Source organism: Protomyctophum parallelum (genome assembly GCF_964188405.1).
Source record: "Protomyctophum parallelum genome assembly, chromosome: 22".
In the NCBI taxonomy this organism is placed as follows: domain Eukaryota; kingdom Metazoa; phylum Chordata; class Actinopteri; order Myctophiformes; family Myctophidae; genus Protomyctophum; species Protomyctophum parallelum.
The window spans coordinates 17,581,993-17,600,653 of NC_139714.1; the positions used below are offsets into that span (position 1 = coordinate 17,581,993).

Sequence of the window (18,661 nt, forward strand, 5' to 3'; positions counted from 1 at the left end):
AAAAATCGTAAGAATGCGGCACAAATCTTTTGCCATTTTTGAATAGCTAAAGTATAACATAATGCTCACACACACACACACAAAACAACAGTAGCGCTTAGAGAACGGAGGTCAATTCAGAGATAACATCACATTCCTTGTCCGAGACGAGAAGACATAGCTATCCATTCCATTCCAAACGCTGTTTTTGGGTCAGCGGCCAGAAATATGACAGATATGGTAATATTCAGAAGCTAGCTGGACCACTAGGACAGATTAGCATAGTGAAACATACAGAGGAGTATCATATCCGACATCTCAGTGTTTTAACAAAGCACATTTTTCTAATATTTTTGGGGCATTTTCTACCTAATTAACAGTGGATTGTGCCTTCTACCTGCACTATTCATTTTTTAATTCATCATTTTAATGCCAATAGAAAGATCCGTGATCTACACACTATATCTCAATTTTCAAGGGGCCAAGACTATAGTATTAGACACTCAGTCCTGATGGTGGCGGTAACGTCACCATTATGCCGATTTTGACCGAATAGAGCGACAGCAAAGGTCACACGGCAAAGGTCGTCCGGGACTAACGACGCACCTTTTAATGGGGTCTGTAAATGAAATGAAAGAGACACTAAAATCGTTAACCAATCGGGCAGATGAAGTACGTGAGGCGATTGAAGCTAAACGATTTCATTACACCTCCAACCTCCAACTGTTTGACCTTCAGATTCAACATGAAGAGGTGAGGCTAAAAACAAATCAATCTGTAATCATGAGTAATTATCAGCTCTCAGATCACTGGTGTCATTTCTCTATTCACTCTGCGGTCGTTTTGTCCCCTGTGCAATGTTTTATTGTTCTATGTATAGTTTTACTACCATTTTTAAAAGCCTGCTCAGGGACTCGGATATAAATTAGCTTATATATGTTGATTAATGAGCATTGTCCCTGTCAAATAAAATCACACCTGTGTGATCTGAGTAGTGCAAAGCCTCTCTCTCTCTCTCTCTCTCTCTCATCTCTCTTCTCTCTCTCTCTCTCTCTCTCTCTCTCTCTCTCTCTCTCTCCTTCTCTCTCTCTCTCTCTCTCTCTCTCTCTCTCTTCTCTCTCTCTCTCTCTCTCTCTCTCTCTCTCTCTCTCTTCCTCTCTCTCTCTCTCTCTCTCTCTCTCTCTCTCTCTCTCTCTCTCTCTCTCTCTCTCTCTCTCTCTCTCTCTCTCTCTCTCTCTCTCTCTCTCTCTCTCTCTCTCTCTCTCTCTCTCTCTCTCTCTCTCTCTCTCTCTCTCTCTCTCTCTCTCTCTCTCTCTCTCTTCTTCTCTCTCTCTCTCTCTCTCTCTCTCTCTCTCTCTCTCCTCTCTCTCTCTCTCTCTCTCTCTCTCTTCTCTCTCTCTCTCTCTCTCTCTCTCTCTCTCTCTCTCTCTCTCTCTCTCTCTCTCCTCTCTCTCTCTCTCTCTCTCTCTCTCTCTCTCTCTCTCTCTCTCTCTCTCTCTCTCTCTCTCTCTCTCTCTCTCTCTCATTAGCAGGCAACAGTGCAACACCAGATAAATGTAAAACACGTGCTGGACTTCCTCATTGCAGAGTAAATACATGCAAGGGAACGGACTGGACTTCCTCATGCAGAGTAAATACATGGCGAGGGAACGGACTGGACTTCCTCATGCAGAGTAAATACTGGCGAGGGAACGGAGGGGGGGGGGGGGGAAGACACGGAGGTGGATTACAGACTCTGCTGGCCCGCATCGTGTAATGTTTACTCGTCTGGACAGCGAGACACTGTTTTGCCGACGGGCGGACGGGAGAGAAACAAGTCAACCTCAAGTTCTGACCCAAACACCGGTCAGCCACGATGGCGGGGCTCCACCGGGCAGCGTCAAGTCTCCGTCACGGAATGTTCCCTTTTTAATCAATGAAGGGTGGCTCCACTGCCTACGATGAGTTGCGTGACTGCTTTAAAATTGTTGTCCTCAATTATTTCATGTCAAGGACCCCAGATAAAATATGTAATTGGCCGTGAAGGTTTGTGCTATTGCCATAGAGAATGCATTGGGCGTTTAAGTTAAATAACTCCGAAACTATAAAACATTTCAAAGTAAAAGGTTCCAGCATGTGTCTCCACAGTCAGCTGTGGAGACACATGCTGGAACGGCCGTACACACCGATAGCCAAAAAAGTGCAGATTATTTATTAGGACGCAGATATGAGAAAGGCAGACAACTGCCTTCTTCAGGGTATTATGTGAGGGTAACGTATACCAAGCCTGCTAAGTCAAGTAAGTCAAGTCACTAGCCCTGTGTGTGGCAAACGTATCATGCTGTACTGATATTTAAGGAGGATAAACATTTGCCAAGCTGCACTGGCTCAAATGTTTCTTTCAGTTTAATTTGAAGGGAATGAGATGAGAGCAGACACACACACAGACAGCCAGCCTGTAACCCTGTACAGAGGAGAGCTCATTAAGGCAGGAGTTTGAAATGAACAGCGTGGAGAGACCGGAGAGGTTGTTGTTGCTCGTACAGTATGTCTGGCCCGACCGACCGCTGCACCCAGAAACATTACAGAACTATTACGAGACAGAGGGAGGGAGACAGAGACAGAGAAATGTTCAGCCTTGCAGCTTTCCTTCTTTGCCAAAATACATTTTGTTCTCTCTCTCTCCCGTTTCATTCTTGCTCGTCCCTTCAGATATTTCCGGTTCCCCTCTCGGCAGTCGGCCCGTCTCGCCCCCCCCCAGCCCAGCCCAGCCCTGCCCTCCCCCTCGCCCTCGATCCCGCCCTGCTGTTATAGGGAGGATACAGAGAGGCACGAGGCCTATGGATGCTGGACGTCTATTTATATTGTGCTGTGGGGGGGCGAAATTTGCCCTGCCGGGGTGGCAGGGATCACACTCAATCTGCCCCGGGGTGGCAGGGATCACACTCAATCTGCCCCGGGGTGGCAGGGATCACACTCAATCTGCCCCGGGGTGGCAGGGATCACACTCAATCTGCCCCGGGGTGGCAGGGATCACACTCAATCTGCCCCGGGGTGGCAGGGATCACACTCAATCTGCCCCGGGTGGCAGGGATCACACCCAATCTGCCCCGGGGTGGCAGGGATCACACTCAATCTGCCCCGGGGTGGCAGGGATCACACTCAATCTGCCCCGGGGTGGCAGGGTGGCAGGGATCACACCCAATCTGCCCCGGGGTGGCAGGGTGGCAGGGATCACACTCAATCTGTCTAGCTGGGCGGGAAGTGGCTGACTGATGTTCTGCCAGAGCTTTTAACCAGGTACTGGTTCTGTCACATCCTCCCTCATAGAGGACGGAACAGATGTTATCTCATAGAGGACGGGAACAGATGCCATCTCTCTTTCTAGAATCATCCACATCTACACACAAGGAACCCTGTAGTGGCCATTTAGCGTCCTCCGTGTGTTGGAGATAGTCGGGGGGTGCTTGTTTATTTGAGGGGGGGGTTATTTTGTCCAATGGAGTCACAGTCTTGACGGGAAAGGACACATTTACCCATGAGACTATGATAAAGCCGCTACACAAACACACACACGCACGCACGCATGTGACCGCTGATGGCCTCTAAATGGAGCGCATTGTTATTATTTTCAGAGCTTAATGGAGAGACAGCGAAATGCCTTCACGACGGACGACGTACGTCGCGACGTATATTTTTCCGTCGCAACGTATATTCGAGTACGTCCTGGCGTAAATATCAATTCGTCCCGGCAGAACGGACTCGTCGCGGCTATATCTACCCGTTTGCGACGTAATATGTTGGCTATTATTTTCCGTCGCGCCAGAACGGGACTCGTCGCAGCTATATCTACCCGTTGTGGCGTGAGCTGGACTCGTTGCGGCAGAACGTGACTCGTCGCGACTATATCTACCCGTTTGCGACGTGCGCCTCGCCGGTCCGGTCTCCAGGCGAGCCTGCGTCCTTCATATATTTTTTTTTCTGCTCTCGTTGGACTTAACTTTAAAAGTCCAATGGAACACCTCTTTGTAACGGGTCGCTGTAGTATAGTGGTCTAATTCCTCGCCTCTCTATTCTTTTTTGCTGAGGACGCTGGTTCAATTCCCGCTCGCGGCAAACCAAAATTATTATATTTTAGACAGACAGACAGACAGACAGACAGACAGACAGACAGACAGACAGACTGCCTGTCTGCCTGCCTGTCTGCCTGCCTAATGTATTGTAAATAATGTATTCATTCCATACGGCTATTTTTTTTTAATATAAAAACTTTTGTCTTTCGCGCGATTCGAACCAGCGTCGTCAGCACCAAAACATTGAGAGGCGAGTGATTAAACCGCTGGACTACAGCGGCCATACGTTACAAAGAAGTGTTTCATTGGACTTATAAAGACAATAGCACCCAGCTGCAGTCTCGCAAGGGGAGGGACCGGAAGTGCTTTTATTTCCGGCTTCCACGTGCACAAGCGCACATACACGCACGCGAAATATAATGCAATATGTAATAATCAGCTCATACATTATAAAGACATTATTGCATTATGAAGTTTTATTACAGTATGAGTCGCCTATGTGGAGGTTCTTAATGTAACACATTATTACATTATAGAAAAATCTATTAAGTTATGTGCTCGTCTTTTAATTACATTATGAGCTGATTATTACATTATGAGGTCAGATGTAGAGTTGCTGGCCGCCTCAGCTCCATATATGGAGATCTAGGTGATGATCCAGTCTTTTCAATGTATGGCTATCCAGGGTTTGATGAGGTCAGTGTCGGGATCTTATATCATATGGAAACGGCCATATATGGCGGTGTGACGTGTCATGAGGCGTGACCATATATGGAGGCATGACACGAGGCGTGACATGACACACTTACTGACTGACTGACGGGAAATGCAGGTTTTCATAGTAAATTAAATGCATATGGTCGTGTGTCTGTGATCTATGGTCTGGACATGGTGTGTGTGGGACAGGGGTACGGGGTTATAGCAACTTATTACATTACTTAAATGCCTTGATATCATTATGTTATAATCGACCATATAGGCCTAGCCTATTATTGCATATCATTTTATTATTGTTAGATTTGCATTTCTTCAAATATGCACACTTATACCACCAACTAATAAGCTTTCAATTAAAATATTACCTACAACAAACTACTTCAAACTTTTCCAAACCGACCACGTAATTATGTTTAAGCACAGATGGTACTATATACACCCGGCATTTAAGCGCGCACCAGCAAGTGCGTGTCGTGCACGCGCATTATATTTCGCGTGCGTGTATGTGCGCTTGTGCACGTGGAAGCCGGAAATAAAAGCACTTCCGGTCCCTCCCCTTGCGAGACTGCAGCTGGGTGCTATTGTCTTTATAAGTCCAATGAAACACTTCTTTGTAACGTATGGCCGCTGTAGTCCAGCGGTTTAATCACTCGCCTCTCAATGTTTTGGTGCTGACGACGCTGGTTCGAATCGCGCGAAAGACAAAAGTTTTTATATTAAAAAAAAATAGCCGTATGGAATGAATACATTATTTACAATACATTAGGCAGGCAGACAGACAGGCAGGCAGACAGGCAGTCTGTCTGTCTGTCTGTCTGTCTAAAATATAATAATTTTGGTTTGCCGCGAGCGGGAATTGAACCAGCGTCCTCAGCAAAAAAGAATAGAGAGGCGAGGAATTAGACCACTATACTACAGCGACCCGTTACAAAGAGGTGTTCCATTGGACTTTTAAAGTTAAGTCCAACGAGAGCAGAAAAAAAAATATATGAAGGACGCAGGCTCGCCTGGAGACCGGACCGGCGAGGCGCACGTCGCAAACGGGTAGATATAGTCGCGACGAGTCACGTTCTGCCGCGACGAGTCCAGCTCACGCCACAACGGGTAGATATAGCTGCGACGAGTCCCGTTCTGGCGCGACGGAAAATAATAGCCAACATATTACGTCGCAAACGGGTAGATATAGCCGCGACGAGTCCGTTCTGCCGGGACGAATTGATATTTACGCCAGGACGTACTCGAATATACGTTGCGACGGAAAAATATACGTCGCGACGTACGTCGTCCGTCGTGAAGGCATTTCGCTCCACCTGGCAATGTGCGGGCCAACAACACGTGCTCGCTTCTCTGTTTGACAGGATGTCTTAACTGTAAAGAACTATAGAATAAATATAATGTGCAGGCTGGTGTTAAAACACTACAAGCCAAAAGAGCTATACAGGTTTGAGCAAAATACCACATAAAGCCCATCACACACCGTCTGCGACCGCCGTGCGTCAAAACAGCCGCCTCCATTATTTTCAATGAACCTATCGCACACCGGCGGCGTCCGACGCGCGCTGGCGCCTCGTCTGGCGCGCCGATAGAACCAGTTCTATTTTCCAGGCGGCGCCGCATGGCAACGCGTCGCGCCGCGTCGTACGGAGCCGGTGTGTGTTGGGCTTGAGTGTGAATTTCTTGGGATGGATTTGGCCTGGACTACATTTAAAATTCCTGTTAGTGATTAAATCGATATTGTCCTCTCTGGGGACATTTTACCGTCATCACTTTAAACATGACATGAAAGGGTACGATTTAGAATAGTTTGCAGTAATTATCTCAGCAATTTAGTTTTCTTTCACTCTGTTTAATTCAGCTTTCATATTGTCCTACAAGAGGCTCTTTAAAAGGGCCATTATCAATCATAGGTGAAAGAGAAACTATATCCACCGTAAAAAATAAACACAAAGCGAAGCGAAGACTGCGTGATAGTGACGTCAGGAGAGACCAGACAGACAGAAGGAGTTGGAATAGTTATCGGTGAAGAAGACCCGTCCATTGTTTGTATACTAATTACATGTGTGATTGAAAGATCCCACGGTGACAGAAACTCCTGTTTATGTTTGGTTGCCTAGCGACATACACAAAAGCAAACCAAGAGGACAATTGGCCTATCTCCCTCGCCTGACGTTGTGGCGAGCACGTGCACTGTGCACGCCATGTCCTATCTGTGGGACCAGCTTTACAATACTCAAGAATCTCAGTGATAGCGAGGTTCCTGCTTGGAACTCAAAGAAAACACTGTGTTTTGGAGGTTATCAGACAAGCTTACTGCCATTTCTGCCTCATTTAATTGCTATTCGAAACCTCACACAAGGGGACGTTTCTGTATAGGCTGTTATATTTTACTGCCTCATTTTTTATTGCTATTTTTAAACCATGCGCTCTTTATATGCATTTGGCATTTCTTGTGTAGCATCATTTACCCTTTCTGGACAGGAACCACTTTGTGTTTTAAGCATTATGTTATACTTTAGCTATTGAAAAATATCAGATCTACAAGCTCGAAAAATCCTGAAAATGTGGCGCAAATCTTTGAATATATATTATTAACGCTTTTAACTCAAATCTTTGCTTCTGGGGAGGTTTCGTGCAAAAGTGCATTATTGGCTATTTCCCCTACCATAAGCCCTCAATGGGGGGTTGGGTTTTTGTGCTAATTTGCTTATTTCCATCTAAATAAGTAGTAAAGTGTGCCGCTTGGGATACTATTTACATTATGAAGAAATTATGAAAAAAATTATTTTTGAGCAATGGAAATAAGAGAATTAGCTCAACACCCCATAGCCCCATTAAATTCAATGCAATGCATTGAGGGCTTATATTAGGGGAAATAGCCAATAATGCACTTTTGCACAAAATAACACCTGGACCTCTTTGGTGGGGACGTAACAACAACAAATAAAGGTAAGAAAGCCTTCTAGCATGGAACTCCCCCTTAAGCTCTACAGCAGGGGTGGGCAACTGGCGGCCCGGGGGCCACCTTCACTTAATGTGGCCCTCAGGTTAATGTCAGAATACTGATATATTATTGATTTGCCCCGCTTTAATTACTTCAGTCTAAATTAGTACCGGTAGCTTAATGAGTAGTATTAAAATGTTATTGTCTTTTTTTATGTCCAATGTATAACTATAATGTCTAATGTATAACTAAACATGATAACTATAATTAAAGGCATTTGAAATTAAATACTTCAGGATTTCAGGATTCCAATTGAAATATAGCTAAACATAATTAAGGATTTCAATTCAAATAATAGCAAAAATAGCTGATCTACAAGCTCAAAACGTGCCGCACTGCAATGTGTTTTGAGCTTGTAGATCAACCATTTTTGCTACGACAGTAATATGAATGTGGCCCTCTGGGGTGAGTGTGGAAGTATAGTGGCCCTCTCCATTGTTACAGTTGCCCACCCCTGCTCTACAGGTACTGAAGGTCACAGGTCACAGGTCACAGGTCTTACCCATGCCCGAGTCCTTCTTGGTGCCGTCAGAGATGATCTCCACGTGGTCGCCGTCCACGTCGTAGCTGAAGAAATCATTCAGGTACGTCTTTGACCTCTGACCCCCGAACACGTAGAGACAGCGGTTCCTCTGTAATAATAATAATAATAATAATAAAACTTTATTTGTATAGCACCTTTCATGACATGAAATGCAGCTCAAAGTGCTTTACAGAGCAATGGAGAAAAAAGAAAGAAAAGCAAGGCAACGACATTAAAAAACAAGCAGTAATGCAATACAGTGAGGACATGAATAACAAAAAATAAAAGATCAATTAAAAGCAATGTTGTAGAAGTGGGTCTTAAAAATGTCTACAGAGGCTGCCTGACGAAGGTACAGTGGGAGCTTGTTCCATGCCGACGGCCCGTAGAAGCAAAAAGCTGCTTCCCCGTATTTTTTTGGTTGCCATTTTGTTTAGGCAAAGCGAGCAGGCCAGCAGTGGAAGACCTTAGGGGGCGGTTTGGGACATATTTAGGCAGGCAGTCATGTAGGTAGGAAGGTGCGAGACCATTGAGAGCTTTATACAAAGAGGGCGAGGAGGACGCGGGACGTGAACAAAAGAGGGGTGAAGACGGCGGGGGTGTGAGAAGAACGGAGGGCGAAGGAGAGCAGCGTTAGCACCGCGGCGTTCACGCCAACAGAGTTAGCACCGCGACGTTCCATTCACGCCAACACTCTAAATAGCTGGCATTTTCCCCCCACTGTTCCCATTTTCCTTTTGGCTCCTTGAAAGTCGAGGGAAATGTGGCGTCCATTTCATGCAGTTCATTCATGGCTGAGATGCAAAACTAAAAAAAGGAGTGTCCTCTGCGTACTACGTTGCATTGGTAAGATTTTTTCCCTCTGATTATTAAGATCAATATCGTGGATAGAATCTACTAACTGACCACAACAGATATCTGGCCTCTGGCATTGACTGAACAATAAATAAATAAATTCACCAAACATTGGCAGTACAATAGGGATAGACAGAATTTGGCCAATCTGAACACAGTTAAACATAATTTCTCTTTTATTTATTTGTTTACGACACAGCTTGACCTCAGCACCAAAACACTGCTTATTCACACAGACTGAAATGCATCGTCTAATTTGGTAAATCGCTGCAGTCAATACAATTATTTTTTCCCGCATCGCACAGCACGTTTTTTACTGAATTCTGATGATAACGTAAATGAAACCCAGTTGGTGGCAAAAACGGGGGAGGAAAAAACTGGCCCGCATCGCGCTCATGGGACCGGACCTTAGTCTTTTTCAAAAAATATTAGTGGACCTTCAGCATTTCTAGTTGAGGACCTTTGATTTAGTCGAACAAAATGCTGTCGTAACTGTTTTTTTTTCACTTGGTGAAAATAGATCGTCTATTTTCAGCATGCAACTAATTGTAAAATGACTTATAGTGGATCTCTTGTCTCATAGTGCCTTCCTAAGATTTTAGTCTGGTTTATATTTGTTGACGAAATTGTCAGTATATGTATAGTCTTAGTTTTAGTCATCATAGCTACAAAGTTTTCATGTAGTTTTCGTCAGTGGAAAGTTTTAACCCATTCTGAACGGGAACCCATTTTGGTGTCAGCATCATGTTATGCTTTAGCTATTTAAAAATAGCAGATCTACAAGCTCATATCGCGCCACCGAGTTGCGCGATACGAGCTTGTAGGTCTGCTATTTTTGAAAAATCGACTGACATTTTTTGAATCTGATCTCAGGTCAGAATGGGTTCATCAGACCAGTGTGTGTCCAGTGGAAACCTCGTATGAATCTGATCTCAGGTCAGAAAGTTTTTTCGACGGAAACAACACTGCATAAAAAGGAGGAGGACTCACGGTGTGGAAGAGCATGCAGTGTCCGATGCGGGACTGGATGTCCTCGGGCCCGGCGTTGCACGAGTCCTCCCGCAGCAGGCTCCACGCCCCGGCCGCGCAGCGGAAGGCGTACAGCCCGCTGAACTGAGGCTCCGACGTCCGGCTGTCCTCCACGTTGCCGTTGCACGTCAGGATGCGCCCGCCGAACGTGTAGATCATGTGCTTCTCCGAGTCCATGCACATCTGGGGGGGGGGGGGGGGGGGGGGGGGCAGGGAGAGAGGAAGGAAAAGAGAGGTTACAAAAAGGCCAGCGGGATGTTGTGGGACCAGAGGCCTATCTACAATAACCCATTCTGACCTGAGATCAGATTCTAAAAAAATGTCTTCTACATCCTGACAGTTTTCTGAAAAAGCTATGTTTCTGTGTCAGTCGTTAGTGTCAGGTATCAAGATAGTTGTGAGCATAGTGGTTTAAAAACTATGCCTAAGCATGTGCCACTAAGTCACTATGCCCACAGAAGACTACCTATAATTGGTTATAATAAGACACTTTTCACTGTCTGTAATAGCTCAATTAATCTGAACTGTGACTATCTAAAACCAGGGCTAACAAAAGGTCAGTACTGTGCAGATAAGCCACTACAGGTGTGTTTACTAAATGTTGTTTTCTTGTATCCGATGAATTAATAATAATTTTATAAAAATACACTCTGGTAGTATTTAACCCATTTTGGGCGGAAACCCTTTTTGGCGTTTAAAACATGTTATAATTTAGCTATTGAAAAATAGCAGATCTACAAGCTCATAGCGCGCCACCGAGTGGCGCGCTATGAGCTTGTAGGTCTGCTATTTTTGAAAGATCGTTAAAATGTGCCTCAAATCTTGTCATGAAAATTGTCATGATTTAGAAAACATTTTTTTTTAATTTCGACGTCAGGCCTGAATGGGTTAAGTATTTTGGCGTGAATATTAACTGTGCTCTTCCGAATGATCTCAATACGGGCTTCTTCTTCTGCCTTATGCAAAGCGTGATACCCACGGAATGCTAAAAAGACGTACACTTAGTCTGCCTAAATGGATCATTGGATCATTGTGGGACACATTTGTGCTACCAGCTCAGTGGCCTTGTGGTTAGAGTGTCCGCCCTGAGACTGGGAGGTCGGGGGTTCAATCCCGGGCCGGTTCATACCAAGACTGTAAAAATAGGACCCAGTGCCTCCCTGCTTGACACTCAAGGGTTGGATTGGGGGTAAGTCCCTGCGACATACTAGCATCATGTCCAGGGGGTGTACTTGTACATCAAGCTGCCTCACGCTACATAAACAGGAGATAGGCTCCTGCCCCCTATGGGCCTCATGGCTACAGAAACAGGAGATAGGCTCCTGCCCCTATGGGCCTCATGGCTACAGAAACAGGAGATAGGCTCCTGCCCCTATGGGCCTCATGGCTACAGAAACAGGAGATAGGCTCCTGCCCCTATGGGCCTCATGGCTACAGAAACAGGAGATAGGCTCCTGCCCCTATGGGCCTCATGGCTACAGAAACAGGAGATAGGCTCCTGCCCCTATGGGCCTCATGGCTACAGAAACAGGAGATAGGCTCCTGCCCCTATGGGCCTCATGGCTACAGAAACAGGAGATAGGCTCCTGCCCCTATGGGCCTCATGGCTACAGAAACAGGAGATGGGCTCCTGCCCCTATGGGCCTCATGGCTACAGAAACAGGAGATAGGCTCCTGCCCCTATGGGCCTCATGGCTCGGCAAGGCTACTTTTCTTTACCCATTTGTGCTACAGCCATTATACCACCTTTGAATGTGTGTTGGCTGAAACATGTTAGCTCTTCAATGCACTCGCCAAAGTAACACAACTTGGCCTCTAACATCAGAAGAGCTGCCTTAGCATTTGGTTTCTTGGAATCCATCTGAATGTTACTAAACGACTCAAGAGAGAGAAGCCCAGACATCTTATTGGCTTCTCTTTGATGCGATCATTCCTGTCTATGCCTGTTCTGTCCGCGGGAGCCAGGTGTGGGGGGGTGGGGAGGGGGGGGGGGACGTGTGCAATTGGTTCTGAAATTCACCGGGCCCATTTCAACATCTCAGCGAGCGGGGCAACATAGGTTTCCAGACTAATGTGATCTCTAGATCTGCTAGCATCCTGCCGAAGAAGAGGCAGGTGATGTGAAGGAACCCAAATGGAAACAAGCCCAAATAGTCTTTCTTGATTTTAACCCATTTTGGGGCGGGAACCCCTTTTGGTGTTAGCATCATGTTATGCTTTAGCTATTGAAAAATAGCAGATCTACAAGCTCATAGCGCGCCACCGAGTGGCGCGCTACGAGCTTGTAGGTCTGCTAAAAAAAAAAAATCGAAGAACGACTGACATAGAAACATAGCTTTTTCAGAAAACTGTCAGGATGTAGAAGACACTTTGAGAATCTGATCTCAGGTCAAAATGGGTTAAATCCTCTCAGTAGAACTTGTATTGAACTGTACTTTCTTGCGCCTTTTTTTTTCTGCAAAATGTTAATAAAGTATTCAATCAATCATGTATTGTACATACTTTACTATCCACAGCCAAATCTTTACCTGTGATCCGAGTGGCGCGCTACGAGCTTGTAGGTCTGCTATTTTTGAAAAATCGAGGAACGACTGACATAGAAACATAACTTTTTCAGAAAACTGTCAGCATGTAGAAAACATTTTTTTGAATCTGATCTCAGGTCCAAAATGGGTTAATACGTCCAAACATCCACATCCCAATGAGAACAAAGAGGACACACCCAGAGATGGAGGCAGACAGACGTCACTAACCTGGTGGTCGAACACCAGCTTGGGCCCGCCGTCGGCCGACGTGTCCTCGCTGAGCAGGGTCCAGGTGTTGGCGTCGATGTCGTAGCGGTAGAAGTCGCTCTTCAGGGACTTGCTGTTCCGGACGCTGGAGTCCAGGTAGCGGCCCAGCGTGTAGATCTGCCGCCGCTGGGAGTCGATGCACATCTTGTGGCAGGAGCGGGCACTAGGACCGCTCTGGGACGACAACGGGCAAGAGAGAGAGAGATGACTGTTAACCCGTTCTGACCTGAGATCAGATTCTACAAATGTCTTCTAAAAAGGAGAATTCCATGCTAGAATGCTTTCTTACCTTTCTTTGTAGTTGTTACGTCCCCACCAAAGAGGTCCAGGTGTTTTTTTGTGCAAAAGCTCCTTATTGGCTATTTCCCCTACCATAAGCGCTCAATGAATTGCATTGAATTGAATGGGAATTGAATGGGGCTATGGGGTGTTGTGCTAATTCTCTTATTTCCATCGAAAAAAGTAGTAAACTGTGCCGCTTGGGATATTATTTACATTATGAAGAGAGGATATATACAAAAAAATTGTAATTTTGAGCGATGGAAATAAGAGAATTAGCACAACACCCCATAGCCCCATTCAATTCCTATTAAATTCAATGCAATTCATTGAGGGCTTATGGTAGGGGAAATAGCCAATAAGGAGTTTTTGCACAAAATAACACCTGGACCTCTTTGGTGGGGACGTAACAACTACAAAGAAAGGTAAGAAAGCCTTCTAGCATGGAATTCTCCTTTAAGGGTCTGCAACCTTTTCGACATGAAGTACCGTGTCTTTATTTTCTTGGTAGTCAACGTGCCATATCGACATTATGTTTAGTTATGACACCACATCCAAACTATATATTTCCATCCGATTTTGATTATTCATACACACATAGCAACCTTAATTTTTTTCTCCTCTTCTTTAGAAACATTTATTTTCACATCAGCATGTATGATTTTTAGACAAAATGTTTATCTGTACCACTGTCTCTCCAGTCAGAGTTCAATGAATGTGAGTTTGAATGAATGTAGAATTATGTGCAGGATGTAATTTGCATACAGATGTTGAGTGGACTTAATTTAACTTTAAACCTTTTTATATACATTTAAATTTAAAATAAAAATCATCTCTCTCACACTTGTGCCAGTGACCACCCTCTGCTGTGCTAAGGTTGCCTACACCTGTTCTAATCTATATCCTGACAGTTTTCTGAAAAAGCTATGTTTCTATGTCAGTCGATTTAAAAAAAATAGCAGAGCTACAAGCTCGGCGGGCTATGAGCTTGTAGATCTGCTATTTTTCAATAGCTAAAGCACCAAAACACCAAAAGGGGTTCCCGGCCCAAAATGGGTTTTTAACTAATAAAACATGTTTGGAATTATCTTAATGCAATAAAAAAAGGCATCTGGCGCTATTAGGGCTGGATGTTACTGGAAGTTTCTCAGCAAATAAAAGATTTAGTACCATTTACACCACATGCAAATCACCACTATAATCTGCACTGCCCCGACTTACTCACCTCTTTCTCCGTGTCTCGAGAGATGCAGGTCCACTGGTTCTCCGGCACGCTGTAGGCCCAGAAGTCAGCCAGGTCCTGGGTGCCGTCCCAGCCCCCAAACAGGTACACGGTCTCTGTAAGGACAACACAGATAAGACGCCACCGGTCAAACGAGGGCACGGCATTCACGCTTAATCAGCAACACATCAAAGTTAGTTGTTTGTCACGCACGCCGATATCTCGAACGTGTGGGAACGGCAACAGGTGCCACTTCGATCCAAGAATACCAGACCCTCTACTCGGTAAACAAACACACTGTTTAAAAAAAAGAATGGGACTGTGTGCCACTTGCGCTGTAGTCCTCATATTAACCCATTCTGACCTGAGATCAGATTAAAAACAATGTCTTCTACATCCTGACAGTTTTCTGAAAAAGCTATGTTTATATGTCAGTCGTTCTTCAATTTAAAAAAAAATAGCAGACCTACAAGCTTGTGGCTCTATGAGCTTGTAGATCTGCTATTTTTCAATAGCTAACGCATAACATAATGCCAACACCAAAAGGGGTTCCCGCCCCAAAATGGGCTAGTCTACTCGGTAAACAAACAGTCGTTGAACTGTTTAAAAAAAAAAGAATGGGACTGTGCCACTTGCGCTGTAGTCCTCATATTAAAACTAGATTCTAACCATGTGTGGCTGTGTTTGGACCTGGGATATAATATAACCTACTGGGTTCTCTGGGTCTCTGCAATGCGTTTGAAGCCATCTAGAGCCCCGATCGCTACTCGAAACACAGAGCTCAGTGTGTGAGACCTGAGACACAGAGCATAGGATGCAATGCAAGGCAAGGCCTTCTCACACACAATATACAGACACTGCAACACACACACACACACACACACACACACACGCGCGCACACACACAATGCAGGTCTTTGTGTTTTGTGAGGCCAGTGGGGAAGTACACACCACTGAAGTGCTTAGCCAAATAAATACTATAAAAACAATAGTTGTGTGTCTGTGCCGAAAACAATGGCAGTGATTAAACCATTTTGGGGCGGGAAACCCTTTTGGTGTTTTAAACATTATTATGTTATAATTTAGCTATTGAAAAATCATGAACATACAAAGCTTTGAATATGTACTCTTTCAGAGCGAACGTTTTTTAACTCAAATCTTTGCTTCTGGGAGGTGGTCCCTGAAACAACACATTTTCAGATGGGGGTCAGCAGCCAATTTCATATATTTTTGGGGGTCCTTTGACATGAAATACTGAGAACCACTGATATAGAAACATGAGTTTTTTCAGAAAAAAAAGACATTAGTTTTTATTTTTTTTCGGCGTCAGGCCTAAATGGGTTAATGTGCTCTTTTGAAACAGTGTCAGCGTTCTTTGTCGGTTGGAAAAGGAGGGGGACTTTAATTTGAATATAAAACCATTGATGCATTTCTTGTTATGCTAGGCAGCCTGTATCGCTGTATGACTCATGATGGCGTCGGAGGATGAGCAGGATGATGACCGTGCGTGGGTCGGTCGTGGTGGTCGTCACGCTGACTGACTGAGTGACTCACCGGTTTGGACGTCTATGACCATCTGATGTCCTCCCCTCATGCCCGGTCTGTTGTCATCACCGTCACCTGGGGAGGGGGGAGGGGGGGGGGAGGAGACAGCGGGGCGTGAGTGTGCGAGAGGGGGATATAGACAAAGGGAGAGAGAGAGAGTGTAGAGCAGATAAATGTGATGGAGTTAGCGAGGAAATGACGGGATAAAAGCAAAGGGTAGGGGAGAGAGGACAGAGGATAAAGGGTAGGGGGGAGAGGACAGATCACTTTAGCAAAAAGGAGGCAGTTGTCTTCCACAAAGTGTACTTTCTGTTTATGTATCTGTGCTTGTTTTGTTTGTTGGGAAGAGATTTCCCTGCTTTGAGAATAAGATGATCTCACTGTTCATGTCGTCCTGGCTGGGTTCTTGTTGCGCGGCAGGTGTACCTTTGTTGTTACATTTGGGGATGATCTGGCTCCACCTGGGCTTGTACTCCTGCTGGCTGATGTACTGATTAAACAAGCCGTCTGTGGGGGATGGGGGGTCAAACATTAGTGCAAGTACAGTGATATTCAAATGTTTATGTTTTCCTGCCCTTTGGAACATTCAGCTCCCTACTGTACTCTACTGCACATGTGATGATCGAATGCTGAATATTATGTGAGTAAGTGGTGTATGTAAACTACATGTAAATAATTGTGTTATGTCAGCCTGTGCTGAACCGCTGCACTGAATGGTATCATAGTCTAGGGCATTAAGCAACTAGTCCACTAATAAATCCACTAGTCGACTAGTTGACTAGTTGATAAGGAAAGTTTTTAAAAGTGTATTTATTTATTTTTTACCCGATTTTGTAGGCCTCAAGATCAGGTAGATTATAGTTATTTTCACCAATGTACACTGTTTTAAATGCAAATATTTATTTCCAAAAATATTGTATTAAATTTTTTTGACATAATAGTAGTCGACTAGTAAACTAGGCAACTAGCCAACTAGTAAAAATGACTAGAAGTGAATGCCCTATTATAGTCCCAGTCTGATGTGTACTTCCATCAGATGTACAAATATCATATACTGAAATGACGTGATTATGACTCCCGTCGTCGGGAGCAGTATAGCCCTGGTCCAGTGCTTACAGCGAGTCTCTCTCTGACGCCCTGTGGAAGTCCCTTCCGCAGCCCTCTGGTCATATTCTCACTCCCGTGCGAGGATTTTCAAATCCCAGCAAATAAACAAAACGACGTAACTATACTCACCGACACAAAGCCTGCTAGACATTGGTTAAAGTCTATTCTCGTAGATGGGAAGCGTCTCAGGTCCCCAGCTTCTCTAAAATGCACTATTTTAATCATTAAATAAAATGAATCCAACCAGATCGGTGCAGGCAAAACCCGGAAATGCCGTAGTATAAGAAATGACTGTGCCCGGTAAATTCAGGGTACATTGCGTTGCGTTTGTGCCATTAAAATGGCACAAAGTGCATTTTAGAGAGAAACTGGGGACCTGAGATGCTTCCCAGCTTCGAGAATAGACTTTTACCTTAAGGTCTAGCAGGCTTTGCGTCGGTGAGTAGTTACGTCGTTTTGTTTATTTGCTGGGAATTGTAAACACTTGCACGGGAGTGAGAATATCACCAGAGGGCTGCGGAAGGGACTTCCACAGGGCGTCACAGAGAGACTCGCTGCAAGCCCTGGACCAGGGCTAGGAGCAGCCCTGCCCTTACTGTCATCAGCCCGGGGTCATCAACAGTACCTCCCACAGCCTTGTCGATGAGCTCCTCGCAGGCGTCAAAGTCTCCCCTCAGCACCAGGCGGTCGTGGAGGTGTGTGAGCATGGGGTGCTCCAGGGCGATGCGCGTCTTCTTCTGCAGAGACTCGAACGCCTCCGTGTAGTTGTGCTGCCGGAAGTGCTTGAGACAAAGGCGGATGGCTTCCTGTTCTCTGTACTGCGTTGGGGACGGCGAGGAGCCGGGGAGGGAACGGGAAGGAAACAGCAGAGTAATACAGACTCAATTAGGTCCTGTGTTGTTAACCCATCCTGACCTGAGATCAGATTATAAAAATGTCTGTTTGAAAATGACAGTTTTCTGGAAAAGCTATGTTTCTATGTCAGTCGTTCTTTGTCGTTCTGTGTGTGTGGTCTTACCTTGCTGTACCAGTTAAGGCAGGGCTGCACCACATCAGGGTCTTCGATGCCATGCAACTCTATGTACCAAATGCTGAAGTTAAAACTAGGACCCCAGGACATCAGAGGCACTGGGGGGGGGGGGCAGAGAATGGTTGTTTATTTGTGTGCATTTCATTTTGGTTACACTGTTTGCTTAGTCATGTTAAACCATTTCAAAAAGCCATTTCAAAAAGCCTTTCGGCCTTCTTCAGGCATGCCTGAAGAAGGCCGAAAGGTTGCTACGACTCTTAAAACTAAATAAACTTCTTGAACCAGCAAGTGGCGGTGTGCGGGTCTCTCCTCCTTCCTTTAAACGTTTGCTGTTCTGCCAGGACCTATACGCACCTGCTATGAAATGTAACTGGGTGTGCTGAAAGTCATCTCTCGAATAAGCTCACCTATTTTGACAAATCTGCAGGGAAACATCTGTTCGTCAATCTTGTGCTTCAAGGTGAATGTCTCCTTGTTGTAGTCATTCTTAAGGCCACTGGAAGGAAGAGGTAAAGACATTATATTCTTTA

The 18,661-nt window shown here is 45.1% G+C and overlaps 1 protein-coding gene across 1 annotated transcript in view; it reads right to left on the minus strand.

Moving 5' to 3' along the window:
* Positions 1-18,661, minus strand: part of mkln1 (muskelin 1, intracellular mediator containing kelch motifs) — a gene marked incomplete at its 3' end in the record, with an annotated part of 31,364 nt that overhangs the window by 4,961 nt on the left and 7,742 nt on the right. The window contains exons 4-12 of the mRNA XM_083794567.1: positions 18,539-18,627; positions 18,120-18,229; positions 17,727-17,919; positions 16,376-16,501; positions 16,004-16,069; positions 14,453-14,565; positions 12,910-13,122; positions 10,118-10,339; positions 8,252-8,381 (exon numbers count right to left, since the gene is read on the minus strand). Coding sequence (XP_083650693.1) covers positions 8,252-8,381; positions 10,118-10,339; positions 12,910-13,122; positions 14,453-14,565; positions 16,004-16,069; positions 16,376-16,501; positions 17,727-17,919; positions 18,120-18,229; positions 18,539-18,627 — 1,262 coding nt within the window. The remainder of the gene's footprint in view (positions 1-8,251; positions 8,382-10,117; positions 10,340-12,909; positions 13,123-14,452; positions 14,566-16,003; positions 16,070-16,375; positions 16,502-17,726; positions 17,920-18,119; positions 18,230-18,538; positions 18,628-18,661) is intronic.